The sequence below is a fragment of the Choristoneura fumiferana genome, chromosome 17, assembly GCF_025370935.1.
Source record: "Choristoneura fumiferana chromosome 17, NRCan_CFum_1, whole genome shotgun sequence".
Taxonomy (NCBI): domain Eukaryota; kingdom Metazoa; phylum Arthropoda; class Insecta; order Lepidoptera; family Tortricidae; genus Choristoneura; species Choristoneura fumiferana.
In genome coordinates this window covers 3,975,910-3,992,027 of record NC_133488.1, presented here as the reverse complement: position 1 = coordinate 3,992,027, position 16,118 = coordinate 3,975,910, and the positions used below count along the sequence as shown (strand labels likewise).

At 34.8% G+C, this 16,118-nt stretch overlaps 1 protein-coding gene across 1 annotated transcript; it reads right to left on the bottom strand.

The window, feature by feature from the left end:
* Positions 1 to 13,172: 13,172 nt before the first annotated feature.
* LOC141437032 (uncharacterized) lies at positions 13,173 to 15,244 on the bottom strand. Its single transcript, XM_074100214.1, has 3 exons — positions 15,026 to 15,244; positions 14,017 to 14,868; positions 13,173 to 13,475 (listed from the first exon to the last, which is right to left on the bottom strand). The coding sequence occupies exons 1-2, from the start codon at positions 15,029 to 15,031 to the stop codon at positions 14,398 to 14,400; spliced, it is 477 nt and encodes a 158-aa protein (XP_073956315.1). The 5' UTR covers positions 15,032 to 15,244; the 3' UTR covers positions 13,173 to 13,475; positions 14,017 to 14,397.
* Between the last annotated feature and the right edge of the window lie 874 nt (positions 15,245 to 16,118).

The window sequence follows — 16,118 nt, the reverse complement described above, 5'->3', positions numbered from 1 at the left end:
TTGCTCTCATCTTCAGTTAAAGAGAAATAATTCCACTGGAAAAAATAATTCGATGAATTACGGGGTACTACTATCTTTGATACAATAGATGAAATAGAAGCTAGAGAGTACTATAACAGCACTGCAACAGATGTCGAAACTTTTGTAGTTGTGATACCGAGCGAGGTATGCGGAGTAAAATTCAACCAATCACAAGCGCACACGTTATGCCGGGCCGGGCGTACACAACAAGTCATGTGAGCGTATGCGTCCAGGCGCCGTGGGGTCGACCCTGACCTTCAACCTGTGTATCGCAAAACCATGCAACTATTTCCTTCTCAAAACGTCTTAATGACAAAAACAAAAAGCTATAAATTTAGTCGTAAATGCCTTTGATCACAAAGGATGTTAAAAATAGCAACACAATATGTAGACAAAGTAACAAAAGAAACGATGAGAGAAAAATTCTGGTGATGCGATAAAGACAACCGACGTCACAGGTTTATCTAAAAGTACAGAAGTATTTTCTTTCAAGAATTTTGGTGAAAATACTAAAATTGTAAAAAGAGAAGCATCTCGTGACGATAAGGCGATTACACAGCTTTCACGCGCAGTTACGTCAATAGTTGTAGAAAGGGTTACGAAAACACGCATCATAATCACGAAGTCTTCCGTGATAACGTTAAGTAGTCTCACACTTCCGGGGCTTTATAATCTGCTGTAGGTCACAAGCGAACAGCTGTGAAAGTAGTTACACGTATAATCCCAGTAAATGCCACTAAAAGCTGTATCTGGTTTGTAAATGATGCGGATGTGGTACTGACATTTACAATAATGAAGGTCGTCTACATACAATAGATAAATGTGACGTTTTTGTAATGAATAGCTGCATTAGAAATGACAAATAGTTTACTACATCATAATAAACATTTTTGTGAATCACAAAATAATAGACAAATTTATGCCTTACCAGCTAGAAATCAAGTCGTATACTATACCACATAAATATTTACATCTCCATTTTAACCTGATTCCGTTATTCTTGTCCCGTTCGTTGTCTATGCGCATTATTGCGCATGGTCACAATTGATTTATTTTAAGGCGCGAAAGATTTATTGGGATCGAATGAATGCATCGGTAGAGAGAGTAGACTTGGCAGGGACGGTATCACGAGGAAAAGGCATTAAGACATAGTATATTGGCTGAACTATTAAAGTCACGTGAAGAATGGTAAAGCCACTGCAACTTGGCAGCGTATATGTTTTGTGAATCCAAGAGATACATTTTCATCTTCAAAAATTATGTAATATGAATTATTGCCGCGCTGTTTCACACTAGACTATGGAAGTAGTTATCTAACTATAAATGATGTAATTTTGAAATTGTTACGCCCAAGGTGTTGCACCATTGAACAATTAAATGAATCAAAGAAGGTGGGAGAAGAAGACAAATAAGAAAGAGTTGTTTGCTATATGTACGCTAATAATCAAGCACGCGAAGTCCTCGTGACGACCGCGACCTCAAAACATAATGAGTGATAAAGCAATGGATCTCTGTAATGTAATGCACAGCGCAGACGCGCATGAAAACTATCGTGACTAAAGATCCTCGCCGAAACGGCAGAAGAATTACTAATTATATCTAGTTTTCTACAAAAGTGATGTTTATATAGTCAAAATGTTTAAATTGTTATTGAAACAGCTGTAAGAAACTGGGGCATTTAATGGGCTTGGTCTGATAAGCCTGCGATTAAAGTTTTAATTCTCGAAGGTATCTTATCTGGGCTAGTATTACTATTTAAATTATAGGAATCAGTTTAAAGATACAGATATCAATTATTTTGATATCAAACAATTAGACATTCCATAATTATAATTTATTAGTAGACCACAAAGAAAATGCACTGTCTGAATTTGCTGAGGGTGCAGTTTGATGACATCTTATTCATTAAAGTGATACCAGGAGCCACGTGACGTGAAAATGGGTGCGTTGGCTGTCGGTAACGATTTTCTCAGATCACAGCTGAGGCGTCGTGTAGTCATGCGCACTGGGACCGGGAAACACGTGGCTCCTATGGCGCGGTAGAACTTTCTTATTTAATTATCACTAACTTCGCAACAATAGAAATTTGGTCTTGATACAGTTTTAAAAAATTAACTATGTTAATCCATAAACTAACAACAATAAGCGCAACGGACGCTTTGAAGAATTTATTTTCGGCAAAGCTAGACCTTTTAGACAAATTTTAGATTTAGTAGCACGTGAATTGTGTTTGAAATATTACTTTGAATGTTCGCTAGTAAATTCACTCCTTTCGTCATTTGTACATAATTCAATTGCACAATAATCTTTCGGCAATTTAGTCGACCAACAGCAGAGCGTGCTGGCAAGAGCTACAAACAACGCAGCGTCCTGATTTAGGAAAAAATCTTTACCAACACAAACTTAGGATTCCATACTTTTCTTCATCAATATCGAAATTGTATGTGAATGACTTGCAAGATTGTAGAGGATTTTAGGCAGACATGGGTGCATATAGATTTGATGTGTGGACATGCGCAGAAGAGCCGGCTTTGCCACGTGGCGGGCTCCCGTTGCATAACCCGATTTTCTCACTAGACGTCCGAGAATCTACCTACCTACAAAATTTTGCAACAAAGCTTCTTCGTATTTGATATACATTATTCCTTTTATATCGTCAGCTCTTGTTTGGACTTTAAGATTCTTGTTGATTGAACTGATTGAGCCGTTATCACAATGCTAGTTGAACAACGTTTCGCAAACTTTTGTTCCACAAATTAATCGTTTTATAATACCACATTTCACAAATTGATCATTTCACATACTCTTCATTTGAAAAAACCGTTATATAACAAATAATTATTCGTTGTTTATTTTCGTCATTTAGCAAAACCACGTTTCTCGAATCAACGTTTGGCATAAAACGTTTCATAAAATGCAACATTTGGTAAATACTTTATTACAGAATAATTAGAGGTTAACTTGGTTAAGAAATAGGTTAGGTGAGGTTAGAGCTGCGACCCTAAGAAAAATTAACTGCTGCCAGTACAGTAGGTTAAGTTAGGTTAGTACTGCGACCCATAGAAAAACTAAGTACTGTTATTACCTATAGTTGGTATGGTTAGGTTAGAACTGTGACCCCAGCAACTGGTGGACTCGGGGGAGTCCGTCACAGAAAGCACGGGACGGAGGCAAAGGAAGAAGACGCGCCCTACCATCATAGCGCGTCTTCGAGGTGGGAGCGATTGCGACGAGGTCTGAGAACGCTCCGCCTACTCCACCTGTACATATGTACTTCACTTCTGGGACAATAGCAACTCCGAAGCACCTAATCATAAAAGGTTCGACCCGCAAACAATACAAGCCGCGCGAACAATAGGGCTCATTGTCCCTTTCTGCTCTCGGATAAAACGCGACCTCTAGAAATTCGAAAAAAAAGAGGAACGAGAACCAAATCCTACGAATATAAACATGTTATGTAAATAGTTTGTCATTTGCAATCTTGAGTTTTATAAATTGATGTTTTGTAAAATAAATATTTGAAATTTGGATAATGTGTTTATAGGGTGTAGGAAAACAACGTGAGGAAACCTGCTTAAATGATGCAATTCAATGGTTTGTAGTGACAAGTTTGTTAAAGTATATTATCAAATGATTATTTGTGATATGAGCAGTTTGTCATATGAAGTGGTTGTGAAATAAATAGTTTGCGAAACGTTTAAGAAATGATAATTTGTTACGTAAACAATATGAGTAAACCTAAAAAAGCATTGGTCTACAAATAAATACCAACATAAAGTATTGTTTAAGTTTTGTATTATTTAGTAACAAGGTTATGTTTTTTGACTGCATAATCTACACACAAAATAGTAAAACTATAAGATTAATATTAATATTTCATTAAAGTTTGTCTTCATCATCATCATCATCAGCCCGAAGACGTCCACTGCTGACAAAGGCCTCCCCCACGCCACAATGAACGACATTTGCCACTTGCATCCACCGGTTTCCCGCTACTCTACGATGTCGTCAGTCCACCTGGTGGGGGCCTGCCAACGCTTCGTCTTCCGGTTCGTGGTCGCCACTCGAGGACTTTTCTCCCCCAACGGTTATCTGTAAACCGGTTATCGGTATCGTAAAGTTTGTGGGCGTCGGCTTCACATTAATGCTTTTCATTAGTACTTTATCAAACAAATACATACATACATACTTACTTTATTTGAGTTATACCTACACTTAATGTTTTATTTAAGCACTCCTGTCTTTTTCGTCATACGATGCCAGTCTTAAAAATGCTGGTTTTAAACTGTACTATAAGCCATCAGCGTCTTTATAACGTACGTTGAAACTTTTAAAATTCTCATCTAGACATCTCCAAATGCAGTTTGAACTTGAAGGATCTAAGTGCATACACAGTGAATGATTCATGGTTTCCCTTTTGCAATTAATACTGAAGGATTTATTCGAGCCTACGGATAATGAGACTGGCATCAGTAATTTTAACTTTTATTTTTGTGTCCGCGTTGTCACACATGAGATTGAATGCTTCTTTACTACGAACTAATTTAACACGTATTTCCACACCATTAATCAAAAATTTCTCCTGATTAAATATATCACCATGTAAATGACCAATCATATCAACCTCTTTGTTCACTTTAACCAACTGCCACTCTCTTAGAAAATCCTATATTGGTTTTCATACTGTATAATCCATTTTATGTCGGTGAGTTCAGCATACCATAAGAGAACAGGTCAGATGAGAGCCTTTTGCTGCTATACCATAGTATTAGTAGGGTCTCTAAATATGCTCGATATGCATATGTATTATTAGGAGCGCGACACAATTTTTGGCGCGGGCGGCGGCGGCGTTGACTAAAAAGTGAATGAAGCCAATTATTAACCGGTGCAACATGAATAGTTTTAGAAATGTCATTTGAATCAGCACTTGCTATCTTAGCTTTAATATATAGCATAGTGTGGGACAGATCAATATAATCATCTCCAGTACCTGGTACTTGAAATTCTATAGGTCCATCATCACTTAATGATGAAATTGGTTTATAATGAATCCACTGACCGCTTTCGACGCTTGTTTGAGTTGATGGTAGAGCAAATAAGTCTAACTCTGACTTAGCACATTCACATGAATGATTATGTAAAAACGACATAGTTTAGATGGAAAAAAATATCTTCAAATTTAGATTTTTTTGATGATTTAGATGGTCGTCCTTGTAGTGTTTTACGCTTAATGATGGGCTTTCTCGACTTTCTTATACTTTTATACCCTGAACCACTCATTAATGATTCGATTTTTTCATCAGCTTTCCTTTTCAAATTAGCACTAGCATTTTTAAAACGCGACTTTACAGACTCTTCCATAGGGTGTGAATTCATCATATCTGATAGTAATCCAACACCGGCGTTTAAAGCTTCTTTCCCAACGGTTCGAAATCCACTTGACAACAAAGGCAAAACGGACCTAAATAACCCCCCTAAGAAACTTCCAATTCCATGACCACGTTGATGAGAAACACCTTTATACACTATACCAACCCCAGATCCAGCCTGATTTGAATAATAATGTTGGTACGGGCAAAGACCGTTAACGATTCTTCGACTCATTTTATACGTCTAAAATGCAGTTTAACACACGATGTACCGAACTGGAATGGTACTTTACCGCCGACGCTTGTTTTATATCTGTTTCAATCGTATCAAACTCTCTGCGCATAACAGGTAAGTAGTGCGCCGGTGAAAATGCATGCATTTTGTATGCTCCATAAATGTACTTCGTTGGATCTAGAGGTATGATTCGTATTAATGATGTCATTACATCACCTACTATCTGCGGTTGGATAATATCTGAATAAATGAAAGCTGCGATGGCAGCCCCAAGTACAAGTTAATGGGATATTTCCCATTTGGTTTTGTGACTAAATTAGTATTTGGTTCAAAACCTAACTGGAGACTTAATTGCGGTGATGCGATTAGAGATATTACGTCAGCATCCTGACGAGTTGATATTACAAGTTTGGTTATTTCATCGTATCTCAATTTAAAATGATTTCGTAACAATGGGTGGTCATTAAAGCACTTAAAAATGATTAACACTATCGTACGTAGTCGCAGGAATATGCGCCTTATATTCTACAATTATATTCGAATCAGTTTTCTTTTTTGAATCAGCACTTTCGTCTAAACGTGTTTTCTTCTTTACGTATAGAATGTTTTCATGTTCTTGTACATTAAACATTGTACATGGATAATGAAACTCAACCAAACCAACGACCCATTCCCCTTCTAACTTAACAGTTTTAGGTAACTTAGTTATGAAGTTGGCTGTTGTGTTTCCAGGAAAATAAGAAATGGAGCTATTGCTCAACAGCGTGAGGTAAAAACTGTCTTCACTCATATTTGTTCTAAATCCGATGCCGGGATCCAACTATTAAATTTGTCAGGATAACCTTTCCACTTGACTAGCACTTCCTTTCTACCTCGAACGCGACGCGATTGTATTATTTTATCTATTTTGTACTTAGTGGAGGGGTCATAAAATACTTTCTGTAGCTCTTTTGAATAAAATGTACCTGTAATTGGTTCACCCTCCAAATCTTTTAAAGTATATACAATCCAAGGAGTTCTCCTAATAATGGAATCAATCACAAATATTTCATCACTCCAATTAGTTTCATAACCTTTTTGAAATACATGTTTATATTTAGTTATTCTAACATGATCACCTATTTGAAGTGAGGGACATTCATTCATATATGTTTTATTTTCCTTTTCTCCATACAAATTTTGCCAAACAGTCATGATATTATCGTAGTTTACTTCGCTTGGTCTCATTTTTATGCTTGAATGGAAACTATGATTATATGAATATATTAAATCTTGTAAGACGTCAACGTATTTGTATGTATTTTTAAACGTAAAGTAACGCCACATTTTCATTTTAAGAGTTCTCTGAAACCTTTCCACTATGCTAGCTTTAATATCAGGATTATTAGTAGTATAATAATTAATATTTCTACTTTTAAAGTACTGTTGTACAGCTTTTGAAACAAACTCTGTACCTTTATCAGATTGAATATGGCGAGGAGTGGCATTAGCTTCTGTAAAAATGCTATCAAAACAGGATTTTAACAACTTCAGGTTTTTTACTCTTCATTGCTCGCGCAAAGCATATTTACTAAAACGTCAATAACACAAAGAATATATTTGTATCCATCATTATATTGAGCATAAGTACGCATATCACTTAGATCAGCTTGCCAGAGTTCATTATAATTAGATAATATGTACCTGTTCTAGTAAACCTTCTGTGAACAGGTTTTATGTAATGTGTACGTTTCCTGAGACTGCAGCCATCTTTTTACTTCCGTTTTACTCATTTTACCTTTCATCTCCTTCGCCAACTTATTGATGCTACTGTATCCGGCAGGATTGGACACATCGTAGTAAATCCTGTGAATATCTAATAGGGGGTCCATCTTTTCCAATCTAATTTCTTTTTTTTCGAATCACGTGTTCTACTAGAAATAGGTGTAGATGCGTTTTCCGCTAATGATGAATTTCTTGCAATTGTAGATGAAAATGGTGTGTCGAGCTCCTTTAATTCCCTCTCTCCAAGAGATTTTTTAAAAAATTCTGCGTTAGTGGGGTTACCTATACAAGATGCAGGCACTCTTATTTCTTTAAATTAAGGTGAATTCTTCCCATCCTTTGGTTTTGTACGTTTAAGAGGTCTAATCACATCGTTTACTAGATCAACAATATTAGTATTTGGGATGGTGTGTTTTATACAACTTCCCCTCAGGCTTCCACAAATTTTTTTTTTATGAAGCATAATGTTATCCAGTAAAGTTTGGTTTTTGTTTGTAAGATTTCGGTACTCTCTCTATGATATGAGATGGAGTAAATTCCAAAGGATAATGTTGAGTCGGTGTGTCAGGTGGTGGGTGGTATCAAGTTCTGGTAAGATCGATTTAAAGCTGTATCATTATTAACATTTTCCTCCTTTTTTAGCTCTGGGATAAATCTTTTGTGGTCGTTGTTGCGGTGGTCAATCCATCCGTGACTATAGGTATTTTTAAAAGGTTTTCGATCTGCTTCAGCAAAATGCAAAAATCGTTGTAGTGCTTGGAATACAATGCCCATTTTTCACGATCATCATTTTACCTTTAAGTATTTTTGCATCTCCCTATCTAGACGAGATGATGAGTTTTTCAGTTAGATTTTCATTGTGTTTAAGTCTTTCAACGAAATCTTGCTCCACTAATAGCATTTTTTTTCATATTCTCCATTTTGATTATGTTATAGAGTTAAATAAAGCACTTAAAACTGCGCCTAATATAAGAGGTAGAAAAGCACCGCCCTTTTGAATGATAATGGTTTTTCTAAGTTTTTGTTTTCCCTTTGAAACTAATTTTCGCATATATTTTTATGTTTATTTAATTTTAATTTTTTTCTTTTTCCAATGGAATTTTCCTTTTAAAACATTATAAATACACTCACATATAATGTTTATTTATCATCATCACAAGCTTTAAGCAATGCTGTGCCGATATTTTGGTTTGAGTATGCAGCGCTTTAGTAAATGTTTTATATGTGCTCACACTCTCGACATCATTTAAAACTGACCAAACCAGTTGACTCTTGCCATATTTAAATCCTTTTTTAGGAATACACTGTGCAATATTTATCGGGATGAAATATTTAGTTTGAAACGACATAAGTCATCAGTATTTTGTTTCAGATCAATCATTAGGTAACCATGGAGCATTTTGGTGGCATCTTTGTAGGCTTCATCTACGAACTTTGAGTTTTCAGGCAAATTGTCGTGACAAGTAACGTATTTGAGTTTTGTCTCTAGGATTTTTAAATTATATAATGTAACTTGTGTTTAGCGAGATGTCACGCTGGCCTTTTCCCTGTGAAATAATTTTGGTGTAAATAAAACACGCTTAAGTTTCTATGATGACTACCTTTCGTGAAAATGTCAACGATCCGTCCATCTGCCTCTCTCATCAAATCATCGATTATAGAAGTTTAGGTTGCTTCCGTCAACATTTGATATCAGTATACCCTGACTAAATTTACATGTCCAGGGTTGTACAAAGGTTGCATTTCATCATAACACCAAATTACTCCGAAAAATCTACGTCGCATATTAATTTTACAATCCTTTAAAGTTTTGTGACATAAGTTTGATTTTCCACAACACTGGACAGCTACTATGGCCGTGAAAGGATGACAAAAGTGAAAATCATTACTTTATTATGTTATGCAAGGAAATACGTGCTGATTTCAAAAGTTCCTAGTCACAAATGATAGAAATTAAAGTTCATATATGGTTATATAGTTTTCGTTTGAGTTTTTAGGTAAAAAAAGCAAAGAAACAAACATACTATTTTATAAATCTTTTATTGAAACTACCAGCGTTTCGGAAAGACCATCATTGCCAAGAAGAATGCGTAGCAAGAAACTGGCAGTAATTTTTTTCTTCTTTCAAAAAATCTATAGTAGGATACACATTTTTTGTCTTATCAGTAGTGCATGCACAAATATTACAAAACCTTTTTTAATTTTTTTTATATATATGTACAATGAAACCAATTTTTATCGTCTTATCGCTAGTGCATGCGCAACAATAACAAAAAAACCTTATAAGTATATAAGTACAATGAAAAAAATTTTATATCACTAGTATCATCACATATTGTACAGAAAGTAATATTAAAAATTGAATGTTCTTTAATCTATTATGTCCCCAAGCAAGCGTGTCAGTTGAATTTGGCAACAAATATCGTTTCGTGTCGCAGTGTGATAATGATATTTTTATTTATTTTTTGAGTAAATATTACATGTTTGATTGATCTGAACCGCATCATTTCACACAACAGTTTTTACTATTGAATAAACAGTCTTTATAGTCTTCCATGCATAATTTTTTGGTAACACATTTATTGACACCTTTTGCTTTTGCTATTATAGTACTTTGTACGTCCATTGCGTACATTTTTTGATCGAAGACCAACAAATTCTTTAAAAATTTTGCCGTTATTTTCATCTTTGAAGAATCCCAATTGTTTTTTATTCACTAATGGAAAACCGTATACATTGTCCGGAGGATAGTCAGAGGTATCAAAGTGCGATACCAAATCTGGCTTTATATCAGCGTACAAGTTTTCTGTAAATATCTGATAAACCAGACTGTCCGTGTCTGTATAGAGCAATTTAAGATTGTTTTTGAATTTAGTTTTCATGAAATCATAATGAAAGTTATACATTAACGTTTTTGACAAATCGAGTACGCAAAATCCTAGTAAATAGGTTGTTGTACAAAACTTTTGTTTTTTTCAGTTGAACTGCAACCAAATTTTCGGAAAATATAGATAAACTGTGAAATTCTGGTTTTGCAATTAAAGATTCAACACCTTCAGTTTTTTCCGCGATTTGTCCAGTGGTTCCGTAATTTTACATTAACTCTTTTATTTACATTTTCCATCGTTTTGCCAAACACGGAATTGTTCATTAACTTAAAGAAGTCCTTTTCAAAATCTGTTTTGGCCATAGAACGCATACGTGTGTTCAAATCTATGTATGGTTTCAACCACGGTTTCTGCTCAAACTTTAAAACTCTATGAATTTTAACTAAACTTAACCCCGATTCTAAGCATTGTTTAAGGTTTCTATAGTGAATGACATAATTTGTTTTGTTATGCAAATTAGGAATCAGCTTTTTGTCTTTAGAGCCGCCTAAACACACATTTTCCGGACAGAATGGTAAATCAGAATGTAAATCATGTAAGTTATTAGGATATTCCAAATCAACTTCCAAAATGTACCCATGTTCAGCGTCATCAGGTACTTTAAAATTTGTATTCACATCCACCCATTCAAACTTGCCTGTGGGAAGACATTGTGACATTGCCCAACCGTACAGATTATTTGCATCGAGATACATCAGAAATGATGATGGCAAAGTTCGATCATATTCAGGCATAAATATATTATTTGCTTTTGCATGTCTGTTACTACATTGGGAAATGCCGCCTCTTATATTATTTGCTATAAAAGTAATTTTGTCGATATCAGTTAGAAGTTCTAAATTGATTTTGGTGTACATTAACATGGCGTCCCAACTTAGACCCGGTGCTGTATAATAATGAGCAGGATCCAATCCATATGTTTCCATACAAACATTTCTAAAATTTTCAAATACATCCGCTAATAACAAAACGTCTGTTTTTAAATACAGGTTTGAATAGTCTCCCATATTTTGACAATTAAAGTGATTCCATACATCACATGCATGTTGGTAATCATTTTTTGAAATATTGACATCATTTAATGAGCTGTAAAAAAGCTTTATATTCGGGAAGGCTAGTTAATTTTAATGATTCTATAGATGTCATATGTTCATATGGGTATACCCCTTTTCTTAATAAACGTTTAAAGTCTTGTTCGCAGGGGAAATTTAGCCGAAGTTCTTGAAACTGTTCAGGTAGTAAATTTTTGGTTAATTTATCAAGACTACTACTCATAAATTTAAAAGAATCAAGAAATTTTAATTTCATAGTACGATTATTATTAATATTTAATTGCTTCGAAAAAGAAATATATTTCTCTTTGTTTTGCGGAATAATTTCTATGTTACCCTCTTCAAATCCCAGTCCATGTACTAGAAAATGGGCGTCATAGTTACTTAAATTGTGTAAAAACACAGGTACAAAATTTGGGGTTCGATATTTCTTAGAACAAGACGGGTGAGCTACTCCTTCAAAAGCACCAGTATGATGGTTGTAAGAAACGAATAATTCACCATTTAAATTATTTTGACAGATGTAGCACGTTTTACTTTGGGCGATGGTTACTTTATCTTGTTCCGTTAAAGGCAAAGGACTTTTTACAAAAGTGTTCTTCTTGCAAATGTTCTCTAAATCTCGTTTAATAAATTTCATGAATGATTCTGCACAATTTTCACCTGTATATGTCCTATATACAGACAAAGTATTATCATATGAACATTTTATATAGTATCCGAAACTATACACCTTATGTTCCTGAATATTAGTTGTCGAAGATTTACTTGGATCGTTTGTGCAAGTATTAATAGGCTTTAAAAATGCTTCGAAATCTGCGTATACAACAAATGGGAGCCTCAATTTACGATCGTAATTATTAAATGATATTTCGCTAGATGGAACTAATTCATTAAACCAGTTTCTTTTGGCTACGTTTTGAGAGGGCAAGTTTGTACAGACGTGGAAACAATCATGATCTTGATGTTTCTGCAAATTTTCACGTGATTTGAAATAAATTAAACATCCATCACAAATAAAGATTGCATGTTCTGATGATGTCATTTGTTTTGATACTAATCTCGAAAGACTTTTTATGTAGCAATAATGTCCGTTAGTACCTTGATTTATGTACAGCAAGTTTAAATGGGTGGCTTTCCTACTTTTTGTTAAGTGTAATGGACCAACTACCTTATTTTGTTTGCTTTCTGAGTCGTACTCCAAACCAAAGACATTAATGCTTAGATTGTTCAGCATTTCAAATTTATGGATATCGTTTATTTTAATTGGGAAAGAAAGATTATCAAATTTTAATTTATTCCTGTGAGATATATATGATGCAACCCTGTTCGCGTTGTTATTAGGTGCATATAACCCTGATAATACAGCCCAACGAAAACACTCATGATCTTTGTTTTGGACGTTTATAATTGCATTTTTGTTCTTTATATCTTTTGGTAAATCTATGTAAGATGAACCACGTAATGGATTGAATTTATTCACATTCATGTCTAAATAGTTTATTTTTGTTAGACTCCACCCGCTGTCTTTTTTTTCGAAATTGGTTACTTTATTTATAATTTCGTTTGCAAGTAATGAAAATATGTAGTCTTTAGAATCACCTTTGCAAACAACATAATTAAACGTTTGAAAATCGAATGTATTATTTAATTGCTTAGTTTGTTGTGTAAAGTCGGCATGAAGTATAAAATTTACCTTTACTACAAAGTGCTCTGCTATGGATTGATCAAATAATGTAAATATTTTGTCTTTAATGTTTTCTAAAAATAATCTCGGTGTTTCTAACGGTTGATTTGCAATTGAATCTGATGCAATTCTGTACGTAACTACCCTATTCCAAACGCGCTTTCAATTATCTGAACATTTTTAAATTCTCTGCTGATACTTAATACATTATTTTTGTGAGTATTACTTTTTAAATGATTTGTATAATATTTTCGCGATACTGACACATGACACACAGAACATTCAATATTATCATTAATTTCTGTACTCACATTTTGATTTGAAGACGATGCGGTTGACGTAGATGTGAAGCTGGCTGGTGGGTTAGAGCGTATTTTCTTTGCCTTAACTGGAGTCTTTTTGGTCGATTTAGATGACCTTCTTTTTACACCGCATCCTCCTAGTTCAGCTTGCAAAAATCTGTAAAAAATAAATTAATCATTAATATTAATATATATAAACTGTAAAACACACCGAAGGTAAATTTATATGTAAACTAACTCTTTTCATGTTTACAAAGTAAACAGTATGCTTGCATTGGAAATACACCATCAATTACATCAGATGCCTCAGATTCTTCCATGTTATAATTGTGTCCATTGCATGGTGTAAAATATGGAATAAAATCCAGATCTTCTAACCATGTTACCGGTAAAACTTTATTTAAAAACCACATTCGAATGTAACGATGGAATTTACTCAAAATTAGAGATTTGTCTAAACTTGCAACTTCGTTTAGCGATAAGTCCAAATTGAAATACATTTTAAACAAAATTCGTAAAATGCAATCGCCGGCACGGTCACAATGGTTGAAGTGGCAAGGAGACTCGGTTTTTATACCCAAGGGTGCCACCCCTTCCTAAAGTCGCTAACATCAAACAAGTTTCAACGCGACGCTCGTCTTGACAATGCTGTCCAAACATGAAAAAATAGTACAATTATCACAAAAATAGTAACTTACGTTTTGAAATATTCTTGCTCGACTTTTTCGCATAGCTCGTACAAGTCCTGATCTTCAACTAGTTGGTCAAGTTGTTGATCGAAGAAACTGCAGCTCTGCGTATCCATGAGAATGTTTTTGGAAACGTGGTATTTTAAGTGAGACCGACTTCTATTTATACCAGCCAAGCTCAACCTTAAAGATTACACGCACCGTTTTGCTATTGTATAGCAGGCAAAAATGTTTAGATATGAAACAATACAACAAAATATCGGCGGACTAAGTAAAAGAAAAAAAGGTTTTACATTATTACTTTGCCTCCACAAACGAAACAATGAGAGTGTTTCACAAGAAAAGGATAGTCAGAAGTTAAGCAGGTAACCGAAAGAAATTAAGTAGAAATTATTTTTGATTGTCTAAAACGAAATTAACACAATCACTTTTTGCTGACAACTGCTTAGTGATGTTGTAGATGACGTCTCTGGTCTGTTGAACGTGTTCATCTTCTTCGGAGTGGGCGTAATATTTAACACGGACTTCGGCATGTTTCCATTGTTCTGTCGGGGGAATGTTCTTAATCTTGTCTATATCATACACCTCGATTTTAATGAGGTGTGATGCGTAAGCTGATTCGTCTTGGTTTGCTTTGATAAAAGCAACACCATCTGCAGTGGCTTGACTAACAGTCGAAGAGTTTTTGGGAACCTTCTTTTTCTTGCGCTTTTCAAAGAATCCGTGAATACTGTTATTAGGTCTTTTGTTCTTGGCGATTGCCCTCTTTACTTTGAAAGCTAATGTTCCTTCGCCGTCATCGCTGAGTTCATCGTGATTCTCTGGATAATAATAGTGCTTAAATGTGTTTTCTTCAGTCAGCTATAACAATGAAAAAAAACGATATTTTAAACAATGCTACAAAGTTGAGTTAGATGGTACCTAAGGAAACACAGAGATACATAGTAAAAAAAAATATCAATCAAACAAAAATTAAAACAAACAGGTCCAAATACAATGAAAACAAGAGCTTACTTACATCCATATCAGCAACGAAACACTGCTAGGTATATCAACCAAACACTGAACTTTTTACACTTCGCGACGACTCGCTTCGACCAACGAAACACTGCTAGGTATATCAACCAAACACTGAACTTTTTACACTACGCGACGACTCGCTTGGACGGAGATCTTGTCGTATGAATTCTTTGAGACGATATGAAGCGGAATGGTTTAAACTTCCTTTTATACGCAATGAAATCTGCAAGTTTAGACTTGTGCATGGCATATTTCCGAGGTGGGTACACACAAAGGATGCCGGTGAACAAAGGAGAGGATCGGACCTTTACAAACCAGCATTTTTTTGTGAAAGGCGGCGCATGGTCAATAGAAACGAAGTAATTAAATTTTAACAATAGAAGACGGTGCACGTTGGGTGGTTTGGTAAAAGGGAAACCATGAATCATTCACTGTGTATGCACTTAGATCCTTCAAGTTCAAACCTGCATTTGGAGATGTCTTAGATGAGAATTTTAAAAGTTTCAACGTGCGTTATAAAGACGCTGATGGCTTATAGTACAAGTTTAAACCAGCATTTTTAAGACTGGCATCGTATGACGAAAAAGACAGGAGTAATTAAATAAAACATTAAGTGTAGGTATAACTCAAAACATAAAGTAAGTATGTATGTATGTGCTTTAACAATATAAGATAACGATTTGTTTGATAAAGTACTAATGAAAAGCATTAATGTGAAGCCGACGCCCACAAACTTTACGAACTTCTTAATTTCAATCTTAATAGTTTACTATTTCTCATATACTCAGCGGCACAAAATTTGGCCCACTCCACATACAAAATTACCTATTATTGCATATATTTGAGGACCAGATTTTTTTTGCCGCTCAGTATATATTATATTGCTAAAAGATAGGTTTAGGTTAGGTTAGATTTATGCTATTCCTTAAAGTTACGAAATTGATTTGGAACTTCACACACACACACCATTGAATTGCTTCGCAGGTTTGAGCAGGTTTCCTCACGATGTTTTCCTCCACCGTAAAACACGTGGTAAATTTCAAATGTAATGCCACAAATGAATTTCGAAAAACTCAAGAGGTGCGGCGAAC